Source organism: Micromys minutus, assembly GCF_963924665.1.
Source record: "Micromys minutus genome assembly, chromosome: 1".
Classification (NCBI taxonomy): Eukaryota; Metazoa; Chordata; class Mammalia; order Rodentia; family Muridae; genus Micromys; species Micromys minutus.
The window spans coordinates 220101666-220121825 of record NC_137969.1 but is presented as its reverse complement, the minus strand read 5'-3'; the positions used below and the strand labels follow the sequence as shown (position 1 = coordinate 220121825).

Sequence of the window (20160 nt, the reverse complement as noted above, 5' to 3'; positions counted from 1 at the left end):
TTGCCATAAATTTATGTATAATATTCTTTAGATGTATTTTGAAGTTTTGAGACCTTACATTTGTAATGGTGTTTCCTACATTGTATCTCATTCCCCTTCTCTTTCCCTCTCTTCTCCCCCTTTCTTTATGTTTTTTTTCTCCTCCCTTTCAGGTTTTGTTCATTGGTTTAGAAACTTACTATATTGGCAGTTCGAAAAACCACTGTTGGAACTTACTGATTATATTGACTTTCTTGTTTTGAAGTACATGGCTTTCCTTTCTAATTAAAAAAATATATAACTTTTACTCTATTTGTGACTTTATTTGCTCTTGCATTTTTAAGTAATGACATGTTAGAAGGTTGGCATTAGATTCCTTCTTTGGTTAAGGCACATTCACTTTTCTCTTGAGCAATTGCCAGGCTTGACACTCAGTGTTAGGGTGCCTTTTCATTCTCAGAAACCTCAAAATTGGCTTTATTTCTCTTTCAAATTTTTCTTTGGCATAGATGAGGTTTCCAAATGAGCTATTTAATTTTCTGGTACTGGGGCCTCACTCTAGATGTTGATTTCTAGACCAGTTTAATCCCGTTGGCCTCCTTATTGTGTCATTTCTGCTGCGTTGACAGCCGCAAGTGTTCCAATAATGTTTTGCATTTTATATTCATATTTTGATGAGTCACGGATTCATGGTTTTCCCCCTGTAATCTTCAACTTCTATGAAGAGTTGAAATTGTACACAGATCTTTAAACATCGAAGGGTTAGGCACTCTGCTAGCGTCTGAAGGTATGGAGGGCAGTCCTTATGGCAGAGATTCTTTCTAAATGAACATCTTGGATTTTCAATTCCTACCTTACTGCCATTCATTTTCTACATTGTTACCATTCTGCTGAGGGTTTATAGTTCACCATGTCTGCTTGGATTACCCATTTCTTGTTACTAAGGGAAGTGAAAGGCCAGGAGAAAATCTCTCATAGATAAAAAGGGATTCCTTACCTTTTAGATACTATGTTCATATCTCTGATCAGTTCCATCCTATGCATAGACATGCAGAAAATGTTCCCGTTTGATCAGCCAGATCTGCCATTCCCTTTTCTGTGTTTAGTGATTGATTACGTTGGGGGTGTAGGTGGGACTTCCCACTGAGTATACAAAGCATCCAAGGGGATCTAGTAAAAGGTTCAGTCTCAGAATGGAAAAGCTTTCAAATTTTAGTTTGAGAGAAAAATGACTTTTAAACAACTAATCTGAATGATAAAAGATGGGTCAGAGTGAAACTCAAAAGGGGAGATAAGGTTTGAAAGGTAGAGTCAGCTTTAGGTTCCAAGTTGCAATGTGGTGGGTATGGTCCAAGACTAAATTCTATTTTTTGTGTTTACTGGCTGGATAATATACAGATTTAATGATAAACATTCTTCTTATATTCACAATTGAACAGTGTTGCAGGCCTGTATTATTTTGCATGAGTTTTCCACTGAGACAAAGAGGTCTGTCTGCTGAGGGAATTAGCTTGGAGAGAATAGGAAATAACAAGTAACGAGGCGCCTTTATTTGATTTTTCTGCTTACATAAGAAGACACTTTTGTCTGCTCTGATCTTCATTCATGATGAATGCTTCCTGTCTTTGAGCTCTGGGGCATGATTCTAAAATAAGGGCAAAGGAGAACTCGAATGCATTGCTCTCTGCACACCGTGCATGGAAATTGTACCTTAACTATGTGCACACTTCTGTAGAAGTTGACCTCATCCTTTTGTGCAGCACTCCTTCCCATGCTTGGGAATTTTTCTCTATGGATCTGGTGGGAAGAACTACCTACCTTTACTTAATTCCATGATGTTACTTTTTTCACATGGTGGATAGCAATCCACAGAAATACGTTCATCACTGCCCCTGGAACTATCTGTGGAGAGCAAGTTTTCTCAAACTCAGAGATCTGCTTGCTTGTCCCCTGACCTGTTCCTCCTTCTCCTCCTCCTCCTCCTCCTCCTCCTCCTCCTCTTCCTCTTCCTTATCCTCCTCCTCTTACTCCTCCTCCTCTGTCTCCCAGAAGTGCTAGGATCAAAGTTGTGCACCACCGTTGCCCATCTTAAAAACTTGCTCTTCACAGGGAGTTCCAGGGCAGTCAGCCATACACCAAGGTCCTGCCTCAAAAAGAAAACAGGAAAGAAAGGTTTATTATTATTGTGAAGAGTGAATAAACCACTTTCCTTTCTTCAGGAGACTTTGACTTTGGTAAACTCTTTTCCGTTGTCACTCTAGGGATCAATGACGGAAACTTATCTGTGTTCCTTAGAAGTTAAAAAAAAAAAGAGGGGGGTGTTAAAAAGAAGGGTCATCTGGTGAGCTCCCAGAGACTGAGCCACCAGCCAAAGAGCATATATGGGCTGGTCCCAGCACATACATAGCAGAGGGCTGCCTTCTCTGGTCTCAGTGGAAAAAGATGCGCCTAGTCCGTAGAGACATGATGCCCTGAGGTAGGGGGAATGCTGGGGGGCAACCTCTCTGAGGCAAAGAAGGGATGAGGAAGAACTCTTAGGGGGACCAGGAGGGGGCAGCATTTGGGATGTAAATAAGTAAATATGTAAATAACAAAGAAGTGTATTTGTATTTGAGCTACAAAAAAAATTCACTCAACTATACATACCCAGATGAGGTTGCCAAGGTGTAAGGTGAGTTCCATGAATGATGTGACTTGATAAATCCATGTGCGTCTAGGACACCTACACTGGGGCTATTGCTATTAAAGGTATGGGTTTGGTAAGCTAGCCAGTCATGAGGCTCTCAAAAGTTGCTTGGTCCCAAATCACTAACACCACTTGCCAATAAGACAGAGCAGACTTGGCTTTAGTACTGATCAAAGGTAAGGAAGAACATTGTCTTACGAAGTTTGGGCTGTGTCACTAGGATGACAAAGAAGGACACAAACTATCGTGGAGTGCAAATGTTCTGCAGGGTTGGAGTTTCTAAGCTGGTGCAGGTTGTGGTGCTCTGTTAAGTTGGGTAAGGCTTAAAGATATGATGCAATGGTTGAGCCTTAGTGGCAGTTGCAAAGCGAGGATGATTATTTATTTTTGGCCACAGGGAATGATTTCAGCCTTTGTGAATGCTGAGCACGAGCTCTGCTGCTAAGATATACACAGTTCCAAGATGTGAGTTTTGAATCAAAGAGATGAAAGAATCCTACGAGAACAAGCTGTCTGCTGATGCTCTCTCCTGATGAGTTATGGGTCTTTGGAAATGTGCAGTAACAGGAAAACAAGAATTTGGAGCAGGAAGTTCTTGGAAGATAGGGTCACTTTTATAGATACAGAGATAGAGGATAAAGTGATGCTAATGGAGACAGATTTTAATTCAGCTTCCTGTCAAATGGAATGTTTGGGGGAGAGCAGTTTCAGATCCCCTTGTTTTAAACCAAGGTAGCTCTTAATATTCCTTTCTCATATATGACTTGACTGTTGTGGGAAGACAGGCAGATACCACAGATTACTATGAGGTCAACCCCACAGAAGAGGTTTGTTTTACCAATGAGCACTAATTGCTGTCTTGCATGCTTTCTGAGTCAGATAGTCACTCTGGCAGTCTTGTGAGCCGACAGGGTTAATTGGACAGTTAAATGGGCACAGATGCAGATTTTACTTTCTGTTCTTTCGGGTGAATGCTTATCTTTTATCCTTTGCTCTCTTCCTCCTCTTTTTCACTCCATTTTCTCCTCCCCTCCTCATCCTCTCTCTTTCTCCTGCTTCCTCTTCCCTTCTTTCCAGGGTTTCCATATAGCTTAATCTAGCTTTGAATTGACTATGTATTTTAGGCTAGTTCAGGATTTGATAATCCTCCTCTCTCAAGCTTCTGAGTGCTCAGAATGCAGTGATGTGTCCTCATGCCTGACCCAAGACAATATGTGTTTATGTTTAGGTCAGTGTGCCAATTAAGCACTAGTTCTCTTCAGATGCTATTATTATTGCACAAGGAATTATATTAAATTTTGAATGGCCTTCCTCAAAAGCTTTTGTCTGATTTGTTCTAGCCACTTAAAATAGTATTTGTATCAATCCATTGAGAATTGCACACAATGTATTTTAATTGTATTTGCCATTTATTCCTCCCCTAACTCCTCTGAGATTAACCCCATACTTCCTCCTAGCACCTCTTTTTAAAATTATAATTTTATTTTAGTAATGCAAGGAATCCAATTGTACTGCTCTTTTATTCATGGCTGTGGTGCTGTCACTGGAGTGCAGTTAACCTACTAAGAGTCACACCTTTAAAGAACCAATTAGACTTCCTCCAGAAACCATTTACTATTAGCAGCTTCCCATTAGGGGTGGGGCTTGTGAGACCCTCCCTCTTCCATTCTTCCTGACACTGTTACTGAAGAGGTATAGATATGAGGGACTAGGCAATATTACTTTCTTATAACTACAAGTTTTTAGACTAACTAAACTATAATGTATCTGTTTGAATTTTATAATCTATTATATTTCATGTTCACTATTAAAACCTAAAAATTAAAATGAATAGCATTGTCTAATTAATGACAACGTTGTCTATATTGGCAAAATTGGTTATTTTAGGAGATATACGCTATCCATGTTAGCACACATGATAGGTTTATACCACTAACATTGATCGTGTTTCTGGTATGTATAGTGAATAGTAATTGTTTAAACTGACTTCAGAGATGTGATAGTACATGTAGAAATATGTAAGTGTGACCCAAGAAGTATATATATTTGTATTCTACCAAAGTCATCCTTTAGGTGTATAAAGGAAAACTACTTTCCTGTATTTCACTCACCAACATGCTTCTAATTATGTAATAAGTTCATTTTTTCTTTACTCTAAATGATAGGGATCTTGCAGTGGGTGAACTTGCAAATTCTCCTGCCTTCCTAGATACTACTAACAAGAACAATTATTTGTTTTTTTTCCTCTGCCTACATGTTAAAGCTTTTTCCCCCCTTTAAAAATTGTTTTATTGGATACTCTCTGTATTTACATTTTAAATGTTATTCCCTTCTTTCCCAACCCCTCCTCAACTTGTCTTCATGGAGGTGCACCCTCTTCCAATCACCCTCTTTACCTCAGTGACTTGGTATTCCCCTACATTGGAAAAACACACCCTCAATGGACCAAAGGTCTCTTCTCACACTGATTCCAGACAATACTATCCTCTGCTACATATGCAACTGGAGCCATGTTTGCTCAGTGGTTGGTGTTTTAGTCCATGAGCGTTCTAGAGGGTTTGGTTGGTTGAGAATATTGTTCTTCCCACGAGGTTGCAAATGCTTTCTGCTTCTTCATTGGGGTCCCCCTTTTCAGTCTGATGGTTAGCTGCAAGCATGTTCAGCTGTATCTGTATGACTCTGGCAGAGCCTCTGAGGAGGCATCCATGTCTGGTTCCTGCCAGTAAACACTTCTTGGCATCAGTTATAGTGCTTGAGTTTGGTGGCTTCATATGGGATGGATCCCCAGGTGAGGCAGCTTCTGAATGATCTTTTCTTCAATCTTTGCTCCTCTATTTGACCTTGTATTTCCTCCTGTGACTGTTTGTTCTCCCTTCTAAGAAGGACTAAACCATCCACATTTTGGCCTTCCTTCTTTTTGTGTTTCGTATGGTCTGTGAATTGTTTCTTGGGTATTAAGAGCTTTCTGGGGCTACTATATACTTATCAGTGAGTGCATACCATGTGTAATCTTTTGTGACTGGGTTACCATACTCAGGCTGATAGTTTCTAGATCTATCCATTTGCTAAGGAATTTTATAAAGACATTGTTTTTAATAGCTTAGTAGTACTCCATTGTGTAAATGTACCACAATTTCTATATCCATTCCTCTGCTGAATGACATCTGGGTTCTTTCCAGCTCCTGGCAATTATAAATAATATAACTGCTATGAACATGATGGAGCATGTTTCCTTGTTATATGGCGGTGCAACTTTTGGGTATACACCCAGGAGTGGAATAGCTGGGTCTTCAGGTAGTATTATGATCAATTTTCTGGGGAACCACCATATTGATTTCCAGAGTGGTTGTAACAGCTTGCAGTCCCACCAGCAATGGAGGAGTGTTCCTCTTTTTTCCACATCCTTACTAGCATCTGCTGTCACCTGATTTTTTGTTCTTATTTATTATGACTGGTATGAGGTAGAATTTCAAGGTTATTTTGATTTGCATTTTCCTGATGACTAGAAATGTTGAGCATTTCTTTAGGTGCTTCTTGGCCTTTCAGTATTCCTCAGTTGAGAATTCTTTGTTTAGCTCTGTACCCCATTTTTTAATGGGATTATTTGATTCTCTGGAGTTTAATTTCTTGAATTCTCTGTATATATTGGATATTAGCCCTCTATTTGATGTAGGATTGGCAAAGATCATTTCCTAATCTGTTGGCTGCCATTTCGTCTTCTTGACAGTGTCCTTAATCTTACAGAAACTCGAAATTTCATGAGGTCTCATTTGTTGATTCTTGATCTTAGAGCATAAGCCACTGATGTTGGACAATAAGGAGGGCTCTGTCTTTTTTATGAGTGTGTCTTGAGAAATATTCCCCAAAGTTTTTGAACAAGAGTAATTTATGATTATAAAACTAGTGAGGAATTAAGGAATTTACATTTTAAAGGACTAGAGAAAAAATTGTCACTGGATGTCTTTAATGATAAAGGTTTTAAGAAAAGGGAAATCGGGGGCTTGGAGTTGAGATGAGGCTTGCTGAAGATTAATCAAGGTCAGGTCATTTTGCTTAATTTATATTCTGGTGAGAGAAAAATACAGTGAACAAAATGAAAACAATATATATGTATATATACATATATATTGCATAGATAATGACTTGAGTGCTTACAAGTTGAACCATGTGAGAAAGTATGTTATGGTTAAATGTAGCAGTTAAGAAAAGGATATTCATGTGACTTTAAGTGACACACAGTTTAAATATAAGGATGGCATTGTCTTACAGCATAGAGAAAAGAACAATGGTAGCTTAGAAAGTAAAATATGGCCTTAGATCAAAATGACTAAGGAGGCTGTGTCCCAGTAGACAGCCAATTCTAATGTTAGGTGGGCAGGTCTAACACTATGATGTTGGCTAATGATTAGACTGATGGGGTTGGATAGAGAGAAGTTGGAATCAGAATGGGCTCAAGTGAACACAGAGCTACTTTCTGACCACATTAATTTGTCCTGTTTGACACTGATATATTTTTAATTATAGCCCACACAAGTGCATGAACATATGTTGTCATTAGAAAATTGCCTTAGAAAATATGACTGCTCACTTCAAAGCTCTAGCTCTGGTCAGGATGTACAAATCTTCACTCAACTGTTCCATTATCGTTTTGACTCACTCAGTGTTGTCCTTAAGTTTTCCCTCTACTCTCTAGTCCTTAGAAGGTTTTTTGTTTGTTTGTTTTTGTTGTTGCTCTTGTGTTTGTAGCTCTAAATAAGATGATCATTTGCCTTACCTTATTTGATAGAGGAAGTCACCTTCCCCTAGGTGGACGGGTCTCTTTTCAATATTAAGAACCCAAATGGAACAAGAATGGAAAAAAGAGGAATTCCTTTTTCTCCTCCTTCCTTTCCCCCTCCTCCTCTCCTTCTTCTCCTTCATTTTCTTTGTCTTCTTTGTGCTCTTCTGTTTTATCACCTGACTGGGTCTTTCATCCATTTTGTCTTGCTCAGAGATAGGAACTAATACAACAGCTCTGGTTCTTAGTCCTCAGTTATGCTGTGCTCTCCTGAAACTTTGATTTAAAGATGCTAACACCTGGTCCTGTGAAACCCTTATACTCATGTGAGCTGATTTCTCAAACCTCCTTTTTGACATAGATATAAACATGGGTCTCTTTGTAGCTGTTCACATCTCTCTTGATTGATGTGATACATTATATATTTGTTTATTTTCCCTCTTTATGCTGCTTCTACTTCTACTTCCATCTGCCGGTCTCCTATTGGTTTTGCTTCCCTGGAAAACTCTGGGTCATACACTGTCCTAGTTTTCCTCTCTATTGCGGAGGCAAAACACTGACCCAAAGGAAACTGGGATAAAAGGATATATTTGCTTTATGCTTTCATGTCAGTTAAGTCAGAGCATGAACTCAAGTAGGAGCCAAGGCAGGAACCATGGCAGAAAGCCATTTACTCATTTAATGTCCATAGCTTGCTCTGCTTGCTCTTATGCAAGCCAGGGCCACCTGGTGAGGGATGGTCCCTTCCACTTGGTCTGAGCCATCCCACATCAATCACAAGAGTTCCTCACAGACTTGACTACAGAGTAATCCAATGGTGACAGTTCTACATTTGAGGTTCTCTCTTTCCTGATAATTCTAGTTTGTGTCATGTGGATTATAAACTAATAGGCACATATACTTAAGTTCCCCCTTCTCATTTTCTCACATGGTTAATTGCAATTGCTTCAGCATTTTTCTGTCTCAAATTTCATTGTCTGCTACTTTATTCTGCAAGCATTTCTTGGACTAATTGTTAGTGTTATAAAGCAAGAGTCCCAAATTCTTTGAAGAAGGGAATAGCTAAGAGAAGTCTTTATAGCAATGATACTTAAGCTTAGACCTGAAAGATACATAGATATTTGTCAGGCAGAAGAAGCAGCTGGTAGGTTAGAGAATTTTTGAAGGAAGAAAAGAAGTCCTCTACTAACAGAGTACAGAGCATGTGGCAGCTGCAGATTGAGACCGGGGAGGGGAGTGAAGGCAGGTTGTTTTATGGAGTTTATATTTGATTATAAAGACTATACAATTTATACAAGGAGTAGTTCCAAGTGTCCTCCAAATTAGATTGTAAATATAGTGTTTGGAGAAAACAGAGATTTTAGTTAACATACATCTTTGCATGGTACATATTTTGATCAGGCTTTTTATTTGCTGTTGACCCAATAGTTATTTAAAACAAACAAACAAAAAAGCCTTTTGTATAATAGAAAACATTAAAAAAGTTAGTAAATTTTTGGTGCTAAATGAAAACATCCCCTTCTAACCAGTTGTCTGTCTGTCTATCTAATCTATCTATCTATCTATCTATCTATCTATCTATCTATCTATCTATCTATCTATCTATCTATCTATCTGTCTGTCTATCTAATCTACATACCTGCCTATCTATCTATGCAAATCTTTGTGATTCAGTATGAATACAAATTCATACTGAAAGCAGGTGTCATGTACAAGTCATTTAAATTCAGATCTCCTACTGAAGGATGTTGCTAATGCTTGGAGTAATTAGGAGTATTTCCCTATGGAGCTCTTGGTAGCATGAGTCAGAGAAGAAAGTTCTGAATAGAAAGGAGGCAATAGAATTTGTTATCTGGGTTAGAGGTTCATATAACAAATGTCGTTTGCAATTTTCTCTCTGTCTTCAAATTGCACTCTGCAAAAGGAAATGGAAATGGACTATGTAGTCACTCATGTATAAAATCTATTTTGAGTAAGAGCCCAATACTTATGAAACAGAACTTATTGTTTTGTGATTTCTATCCATTTGTCTGATACAGTCTACCTGTGAAAATTAAATATCTATTAATTATTTATTACAATATCAATGCTGGAGAAGTTAGAAATTATTATAAGAGACTTATACTTATCATTTTATTGTTTTATTAGTGTACCATTTTTGACAAGTATTTGAGTGCCTACTATGTACCAAAATACTACAGTATGTCCTGTGGATAAAAGAATGGACAAAATATGATGGGCCCAGATGACCACAAATGCCAATATAATGATGAAAATGTATAGTTACCTTTGAGATGACTTGGTCTAGATAAAAGAAAGGTATCTCTGAGGAGAAGAAGAGTGCTCAGCTGTAATGTCTTAATAGACAGGGACACAAAAGGATCATAGAGCAAAAGAAAATGCAGAGTCCTTGTGCTTGAGGGAGCTGGTATAGTCAAAGGATGAGAAGCAAGGTGGTTAGGGGACAGAAGAGTAGTGTAGATTAAGATTGGAGTGATAAGCGTGGGCTAGATTATGTATGTCCAAAGGTGAACAAAGCTTGGAATAATGCAAAGCTATGATGAGCTGGCAGTAATTTTGACAATGAAACTTTTATAAATAATGTTCCTAACCGACTGAATGCATTCAAATGAATACCTTGAAGCCTCTTGTAGTTATAGAAGAGAGAGGCTCATACTGTGGTGACAATAGAGACTGAATAGTGTAGACATTTGAGAAATGCTTAGGGGTTAAAACCAATAGAATTTAAAGTGGATTAGGAGTAAGGGATGTTAACAATAGATGTCATGGATACTTCTTGGTATCTGAGTTCTTAATCAGAAATCATCTTTAAGACAGCAAAAGGGGTATGTGATCATTTTTATTGAGAGACATAAAAATGCTATCAATACTTTCTATGGTAAAATATAAATTAAATGAGGAATGATAATAGCTAGGATGGAGATAGTTTAAAATACAGAGTATAAGTGAAGTTCCAGATAAAATATCAAAGTTGCTAAATCTCTACTATGTGGCTTTCCAAATCTTAACTAGTATAAAGAAAGTTGGTAATTAGTGAGGAATCAGAGTTTGGTAGAGAGTAAGAGTAAGAAGTGCTAAGGAATTCCTAGTGTTGATGTTATCAAAATCATGGCCCTTGCCTTAGGGTTTCTATTGCTGCAATGAGACAGCATCACCATGAAGCAAACTGGGGAGGAAAAGGTGTATTTGGCTTACACTTCCAGAGCATAGTCCATCACTGGAGGAAGTCAGGACAGGAACTCAAGCAGGGCTGAAACCTGGAGATAGGAGCTAATGCAGAGGCCATAAAGGGATGCTTCTTACTGGCTTACTTCCCAAGGTTTGCCCAACCTGCTTTCTTATAAACTCAGAACACCAGCTCAGGGATGGCACCACCCATCATGCCCTAGTCCCGCCCCCATTGATTAGTAATTGAGAAAGTACTTTATAGCTGGATCTAATGGAGGTATTTTTCTTTCAGTGGAGGCTCCCTCCTTTCTGATGACTCTGACTTGTGTCAAGTTGTACTGACACACAACACTAGTCAGTACAGTGCCACAAAATGATAGAAAGAGATTTTCGAGGCTTGAGGAACTAGGGGAGTATCTGTTGTGTGGCTGGGATTGAACTACTGCTGTACAAGATGTACACTATGACGGAGAATAGGAGGTAATCAAATGGAAGGGTTTTTGAGTTCAAGGTTATTGAGTCTGCAGTGGGTGTGGTGTATTTCAGATTGTGTCCATAGGCATGGGTATGTGAGGAGTGAGAAAGCTGTTGTAGTTATGCTGGCAGATGACCTCTGATGTTGTTTTATTGAAAAAACATTGTTTGCATTCCTACCACTTAATGATCAAATTTCAGGTAAGATTGGATTTCAGAAATATTTGTAAGATGTATACAGACATACCTTTTGCATTCCCTGTTATGGAGAATTTATTGCTATGAATCCATGTAAAGTACAGCAGAACAAGCTTTATAATGTAATAGATTAATAATGCTTAACAATTACATATTAAGTATTATTTTAATTTGCAACCCCATGACTTAACTACTTGGTTATTTTGGTTAAAATCTATTGTATCAGATAGTTATTTATATTTTCTTCTGCACTTCAAGTATGATACTTTTTTTTACTTATAACTGGCAAGTCTGAAGTTTAACCTTGTAGTTCTGATTTGGGTCGCATTGGACTTATTTCAGTCACGTTCACCTGTATATCAGGAGCTGGTTGCTGGGTTCACTGGAGCTGATGATGCGAAGGGTAGCTTCTGTCACCTCTCCTCTCCAAAAGCTTGTTTAGACTTCTAAAAACACGAGTAGAGCTGTGCAAGGGATTGGTGGTCTATGTTTGGAACTGATACAAAATCATTCATATCCCATTCTACTGGGCAAAGCAAGCCAGAGGCAGGCTCAGATGTGAGGGATCTGAAAGAAATCCTAGCTCCTAATGGGAGGGTTGTGAATTACTTTGAAGAGGGAAGCTGATACAATGAGAGGGAAAATAATCCCAGCTGTGGCTTGAAAGAAATTATTGGTCTGTCAAAAAATTCTGTAGCAGATGGCAAGATACAGGTGAAAAGCCATGTACCAGGACACTGCTCCAGTATTTGCTCTTTTGCCGTCCCTGTCCCTTAATTGTCATAGGACCTTTGGAGAGGCAACTAACTCCTTTGATTATTCTTCTCGTGTTTACACAACAAGGAAAGGAAGAAAGCAGGAAGGGTTATTGGCCGAATCCCACACCCACTGTAGTGAATGCTGAACAACTGGATGGATTGTTGACTGTTTTCAATGGCTTTACCATTGATAGGACTTCTTAATGTGGCAATCCACGTATCAAGGAAAGAGTTTATAGCATGGGATTTCTTTTGCTCTAGAATGTACCTTGCTCTCCTGTGCCCCAGGGGCCCTGTCAAGGAAGGAAATTGGCAAGGTTGAGGAAGGAGATGGGAACCCCGAGAGTCCACTCATTAACCCTGCTGTGTTCTATTACACATTTGCTGTGTCTGATATTTTTTCTTCACCAGAAGAGACCCAGGGATTCATGCTGTGAGATCTCAGAGGTGAGAGTAAGGCAGAAAGCCATGGGGTGCAGAGGAGGGCACAGAAGCACGGCAAAGTTCGGAGTGAAATGAAGCAGAAAATGAACACATAGCACCGGTGGAAAACAGAGAATCAACAAATCGTTGTTAAAAGTATGGGTGGAATAAAAGGGACTTTTTGAAGACACGTCTCTAAAACTCTCCGGTATTATCAGAGGAGTGAAATGAAAGTTACCAGTGAATTAAATCCAAGTTGTGGCCCATTGTGAAGGTCATAGGGAAGGACCATGAGATTAGAAAGTACTTTGTTTCCGGACATACTTGTAGAGATGGGGTGGTGGACCAAGAGGGGGACATAATCTGGAGTGTTAAAAACAAACAAACAAACCAACAAACAAAAAACCAGATTAAATAAAATAATAAAAAAGAAAACACAAGAAAGAAACAACTTTGTTTTAGACACACTTTGTCTAATCTTGCTCTCTAGTAGTAGGATAAGGGAGGAACCAGTCATTTGAACCTGTACCTGGTGAGATTTTAGCATCATAGGCAAGACCATGGGGTCTTATGATTTTCTTTAAGAGAAGCACAGCAACATTAGACAAACAGTTCATGGAACTTCACAAGGCAAACGCCTCATCACTACCCTTCCCCCAACAATGAAAGCTCATCTCCTTCCTTCTAAACCCATAGGGTAATTTATCTTCTTTTTTAAACTTCACACAGATGAAATTGTATTGTATATACTCTGGCATTTTGGTTTTACTTAATAGGACATTTTTACACTTATTCCTGTTAGTTAGGTTTAATTCTAGTTTATTTTTAGATAGAATTCTATTGAATGATGATAGTATTCTTTATTCATTCTTCAGGAATGGACATTTGGCTTTAGGTCATTCCAAGTATTTATTTCTAAGGAGAGCATGAAATTCATTTTGAGACAAAATAATAGAGGAGAATTCCTGAACAAAACCAACGTAGTATTAACTTTGGATAGCAGTTTCTGATTAGAAGCAACAAAAATAAATTGAAGTCTGAAGGAAAGTTCAGAGGTGAATTTTGGTATGACATTTGGTAGCAGAAAGGGCTGATTCACTATTGCTATGTACAAAAATAATGGGAAATGACCCGGAGTGTAGAAAAAGAAGGACATGTGTCTATCAAAGCCCGAAAGAAAGTGTGTTTAATTGTATTTGCTGATGAGGCCTCAGAGGGTGTATTGAGTTCTGGTGTTTAGCAAGATTCATATTGTTGGGACTTTGTGGAATGGATGGGGTACTGACCAGAAGACTGCGAAGCACATGGTTGTTGTGAAGAATGTGTTAAGAACCTTGATGCTTGGGCCCAAGTCATGCTCACATTTCTTGCAGTGACCCGGACACCTCTCTGCTCTCCTGTGAGCAATGAAGTGTGAGAATCCCACTACTATACAATGAGATGTCTTGTCACGTTCTCCAGGACTTTCACTGAGTCCTGCCAAGAGGGCTTTATTTTTATATGTGGTCTTTATTTTTTTTTTCTATAGAGAATGATCCTCCTGAGAGCCAGCTTGCAGGTTAGTGTAGTGCTCTCTCCCCATACTGAGTTTAAAATGAGCAAAGGGTATGAAGCCAGATTGCTCCTGTTTGTTCTTAAATCCCTCTTTAGCAGCTATGTGAACTTCTGAAATGGCTGAACTTTTTTGGACCATGTTTTTATGACCCTTATCAAGTACAATTGTTTCCAAGAATAAATGAGCTTACATGCCCGGCATATGGTGAGTACACCTATGTTTTATCACCTAGACTATCTTTTTGAAGCAACAGTGAATGAGTCAACTGTTTGCTCAGCTGACTGCCATGACCTAATGTCTTTGGTGTACCTGTCCATGCATGTCAGTTCAACTCTGAGTCAGGCTGCTCAGCTCAGGCTTCCACAGAGTGAGCTCACCCCTGCTTGTTGTCTGTGTATGGGAATGCAACTGTGTTCTGCCCATTTTCCATTTCTTCAGTCTCTTCCCAATTTCCCAAAGTCTATGGGTTTTAGTTTTTCTCTGCAGTTCTCTGGTGAATCCTGTGTCCTTTGAACGCATGTGCTGGTCAGTATAGACACAGTGAGAATGTCTCTTTTTCTATTCATCTTCTCAACTCTATTCTCACATTATAAAGTTACAGTCGTTTCTTCTCCACGTTATGCTGTCAAGTCAGTTTGTTAGCTATAACCATGGTACCCAGATCTATCCCCTATATATCTATAGATTGTAGATCGACCTATCTATTGCCTGTTCTTAAGGTTACTCCTTCATTTACGGACTGTATTGACTCCTTAATGTAGTTTCAACTGCGAGATTGATAGCTGACACTAGATACACTGCTCAAGGAGTTTCTAGTTTTCTGGCATGTCATGCATAGAAACAGAATTGTAATAAAGTGTGATTGTGATAATTGCTTTACTAGAGATGTGCAAAGAGAGTATGATAACACAAAGCTAAACACCCAGTTCTCGGTGGGGAGAGAACGCTAGAGCAGAACAGTGAGGATAGTGGAGGAGAGACTCTTTCCATGATGTAAGATCCCAGCCACCAAGAAAACGGGAGGGCAGGATTAGTTAAGTAGCAGCAATGACCCAGTTGCAACATGGTGTGGAGCAGCCTGGGACTGTGTTCACTATGGTGAGCAGATCCTGCAGTGGTCTGGCAATCATAGAGAGATGTGGCTGGGGTCGATTAGAACAAGGTCATCAAGGGCTAACAGTGTTACAATACGAAAGTAATATTTAATCCTATGAATAAAATGGTCGAAGGTCAGGAGGGGACATGATTAGACAGATGTAAGCTTTAATAAAGGCTCTATGCTGGTAGCTTATAGAGTGTGATTTGGGACTGGTAGGAAGTAAGAAGTGGTTGTGTGCACCACAGAAGTATAACAATGCAGCAACAATGAGTAATATAGATCAAAATATGGAATCAGGACCAATGTGTGTCCATAGGGGTAAAAAAAAACATTGTTAAAAATTCTCAATCTGTGTGTCACTCTTGGGCATTTTGAGTGATGAGTAGCTTGATCTGTCAGGAAGAGGAAAGAATTGAGACTCATAGACCAGTCCAGTAACAGTTGTGCGTATCACAGGACAAGGGGTTAAAAGTGGAGTTGGGAGAAGTAAAGCATTCCTGTGCCCCACAGACCTTAGGAATCCATAGGCCACTCATACGAAAATGCATAGCAAGCATTTGCCATTCATTCAAGAAACTCAAGCCTGATTTCTGTTTAGTGTTCTGCGAAGAGGTGTTGGGGACCATCCATTCCTATTCATAGGAGCAATGAAACCTTAAAAGGGCTAGAGGCATGTGTGATGGCAATCCTGGACCATGAAAGAAATGCGGACAAGGGTAGCCTCGGAAGATGATTTTGCAAAGTGACCAGTTGGGGAGTTGGTTGAAAATAAGTTAAAAGGAAAAAGGATGATCATGGAACCAAATCTCAGTTCACAAAGCCCATGTATTATTTAGGTTGGACCAGGCTGTGGGAAAACAGCTTTTGAATAAGTGGCGGCATAGCGTCGTGCTTCAGCGCTGGCCTGGTTCCTCTTGGATGGATCCTCTCTTTCTCTGGGACTCTAATTCTAGTAGATTCTAATTTGTGCATTCTAGCTGGAGCTTGTGGCAAACTATTAGTTCAAAGAGGGTAATGATATCTCATCTGGTTTTCCTTCTGTCTTTAATGGAGAAGAATTCAAGCAGAAGTAACTTGTTTTTTCTATGCATCATTTAAAGAGAGACCCCACCATTTTTTCATAAATTCAAGCTACCTAGAAAACAGCATCCACAGCAGCATTTAACTTTAAAAAAAAATTGAGCTCTGAGTTTTCATGCATTTCAATTATGAATTCCTTTAGAGCAGAGGTAAGACATTTATCTCAGTGTCCCCAGCATCTAGAAGTGCTCTGCAAACCCTTCTTTTCTTTCTTTGTACAACTATGCATCTCCATACTTGAGTATTTCTGAGCTGTCCTGAATCTTCTTATTTTGTATAACTTTGATGCTACTGTATAATGTCTTTAATTTTATCCGTCTTCCCTTCTTTCCTCCTTCCCTCCCTCTTTTTGTCTCTTTACCTTCTTCCCCCCTCTCCCTTCCTTCCTTTCTTCTCTCTTTCTCTCTTGTGTTTATATGTACATGTTTGTGTATGAGGGAAAGAATTGCTCCTCTTTAAACACTGCCTTATTTTCATTCTATCTATCTATCTATCTATCTATCTATCTATCTATCTATCTATCTATCTATTATTTTTGAGACAGGGTCTCCCACCAGAGACTGGATCCTCCTGTTTCTGCCTCCCAGGTGCTGGGAATACAAGCCTGTGCCTCCATGCCTGACCTGCCTTGCATGGTCAGGTTCTCCATACTGGACACATAAACACTTTATAGGCTGAGTTGTCTCCCGAGCCTCAATTCTATGTCTTTTAGCTACTTAGAGATCAGTGTCTTATTTTTACTCTAACTGCTCAAATGGAAGGGGATGCATTTTATGACCTGGCATCTGAGAACTGGTAAGTGAAATTGAAGCCTACGGAGAGCCAGGTGGGGGGAAGCCTTGGCAGAATGGCCTCTTTCCATGTCTCCAGTCTCCTCTGCATCTGTATTCTGCTGCTTTTGTTTTTCTCTTCAAAATGTCCCAGATAATAAGCATCTAAAATGTATAATAGAGCAGATAAATTTTGAAACTTTTTTTTATTGCCGTAAATGTCAAGAACTTCACCTTTCTGTGCTTAGAATCCTGTTGATTACATATCTGTCCCACACTGTCAGTCAGTCTGTCCGTTGGTCAGAGTGGGTTAGGGTGGATACTTTATTTGCCATCTAGGAAACAGAGTTTACATGGCCCTCACTTGAATTGCAGGTAAGAGCACCCCAGGTCATTGCTTTAATTTTCCTCTGTTTTGCAACCTGCCTAAGGGATGTGTTTCCTGCTCCTCTGCCCTCCACTCTACTCCCCGGGTAACCTCTCATAATGCTTCATAATTTCAATACATTTCTCAACCAAAATGTGACTATCTTGCTGTTCTCCTTTGGATGACTTCTGTAGGACTGTAACTGGAGAATGGGAGGGATTGAAAGTCTTTGTACCAACTCTAGGGTTAACTCTGTTTAGGTGACTCAGGACACAGAGACAATAGGATGATCTTTGCTTCTTGCCCTCATTTGCACTGAAGTGCTTGTTTCTCCACTAGTCATACTGGGTTTCCTTATTCAGAAGGTTTATGCGTTTTACCTACTAGAAAGTACGGAATAAATGGAAACTTTCACAGCAAGAAGAAAGGGCTCGAATTTACCACCTCTTTATCTGTACCCCGTGCAGAACACATTTGAAAATTATACTTCTCTTAGACTGAATAGTTCTTAGCTAATGAAAAGGTTTCAACTAGTAAATTTTGATAATAAATATTCTATTCCTGGGTGGGACAGAACTTGCATTTTAAAGAAAAAATATTTATCATTGTGGCTTTTTCTTACTTGCTTAGGATCTGTACACTTTTGGTATATGAGTGGATGATCAAATTTGTAAAAGTTACCCATCATAGTGTTTCCTACTGTCACTTAATTTTTTTCTTTGTACAGGGAATCAGCAGTCTCTTCAGCTCTTTAAAGGTGGTACGCCTCTTACGCCTGGGCCGTGTTGCTAGGAAACTGGACCATTACCTGGAATATGGAGCAGCGGTCCTTGTGCTCCTGGTATGTGTGTTTGGACTGGTTGCTCACTGGCTGGCCTGCATCTGGTACAGCATTGGAGACTATGAGGTCATTGATGAAGTCACCAACACCATTCAAATAGACAGCTGGCTCTACCAGTTGGCCTTGAGCATTGGGACTCCATATCGCTACAATACCAGTGCAGGGATCTGGGAAGGAGGACCCAGCAAGGACTCTCTGTACGTGTCCTCTCTCTACTTCACCATGACGAGCCTTACAACTATAGGATTTGGAAACATAGCTCCGACCACCGACGTGGAGAAGATGTTCTCAGTGGCCATGATGATGGTCGGCTGTAAGTACCTATTTTTTTCCTCTAGTAAAAACAACTTTAGTCTTTACAGTTCTTTTTTTCTGCCTCTGAGTGGATTGAAATGATCTTTTTTTTTTTCCTAAGAAAGGTTTTAATTGAAATCATTTGCAATTGGTTTACTTTTGATTTAGCCCTAGGAAATAAAAAATGCAAGGACTGCATTTTACTCTTTGGAATATGTTAGCACATGAAAAACTCTCTCTCTCTCTCTCTCTCTCTCTCTCTCTCTCTCTCTCTCTCTTTGTGTGTGTGTGTGTGTGTGTGTGTGTGTGTGTGTGTGTGTGTGTGTGTGGTAGGGGGCATGATAGAAAAGTCAGACTGGGAAGTCTGTAATTTGATTTCATGCGTGGTGTTGTATCTGGCAGCTCTGGAGAAGGAACTAGCTCTGCTATCTAGACAGGAGGTGTCTGGCACATTCTGTGTAGGTTTTGTTGGCAGTTGGATTCTAAAAAAGCAGATGGGATGTGATATAAGACCATAAGTTAGAAAATATTTTAGTCAATAACTGAATTTCTGAATTAAAGTGGACTTCAGGATACAGTTTGATATATTCTTTTTTATTTTATTTTTTTATAATGAAGCCAGTGAAAAGAAGTTCATAAATGTAGCCTTTTGATAAGCACAGTAGTCAGTTGAGTTCGTGACAAAGAATGAAAGGGTTGGTGAACTGAAAGCTTCTAGCAGTGACAGAGAGTCCAAGACTCGGTTTTCCTCCCTGACTACAGTGACTTGGCAATGTTCTTGAAAGTAGAATGCCCTTTCAAAGAACTAAAGACCATGTGCTCTGCCTCCACATTCTGACTGAATGACAGCAGAGCTCCAGACATGAAAGATGTACAAACCTTAGATGCTGTTTTAAAATGTCTAGAAGGAAAGCATCCAGGCATTTCTACCTTCAAGCTGACCTAGATGACTCACTGAAGCCTATTCAGACACCTAGAGTAACTTCAAGATTGTGCTGAAGACGTGATCAGCATTAATACGTTTTATAAGCCTTGAAGTCATTTTAACTGGTGCTTTGTGTAATTTACTGTAAGCTTTCTCCTCCTTCTTCTTTTTTGAGACTCTAAATTATAGAGCTTTAGATGTGGGCATTCATGAAAAAGATTCAGGGTCTAGGCCAATGGTTCTCAATCTTCCTAATGCTGTCACCCTTCAATACACTTCCTTATGTTGTAGGGATCCACAACATACAATTTGCTATTGTTGTGAACTGTAATGTAAATATGATATTATATGATAAGTATCACATGCATATCTGATATGTGAACCCTGTGGAGGTTGCAACCCAGAGGTTGAGAACCACATTCGTATGTCATAGTGTCCAGAAGCTACTGGTGTTTTGAAATATGATGTGGTAAAAGGATACCTGGCAGGCCCATGCCAAGATACACCCCTGAGTAATTATGCTATGCAATAAATCTGCTATAAAGGAGGTTTACTGGGAAAAGGGAGAGGAATAAGGGCCTGGAGAAGGGGTAGAGGCAGATGAGTGGACATGTAGACAGACAGACAGATGGGAGTAGAGCCATGAGGGTAGAAATGAGGTAGGGAGGCAGACAAGAACAGAAAATGAAAAAGAGAAAACGTTGGAACAGAGAAAGAGAGAGAAAATGTGGAAACAGAGAGAAGA

The 20160-nt window shown here is 39.4% G+C and overlaps 1 protein-coding gene across 1 annotated transcript in view; it reads left to right on the top strand.

The window, feature by feature from the left end:
• Positions 1–20160, top strand: part of KCNH5 (potassium voltage-gated channel subfamily H member 5) — a gene marked incomplete at both ends in the record, with an annotated part of 292205 nt that overhangs the window by 70965 nt on the left and 201080 nt on the right. Inside the window, one exon of the mRNA XM_080914667.1 lies at positions 18083–18509. Coding sequence (XP_080770793.1) covers positions 18083–18509 — 427 coding nt within the window. The remainder of the gene's footprint in view (positions 1–18082; positions 18510–20160) is intronic.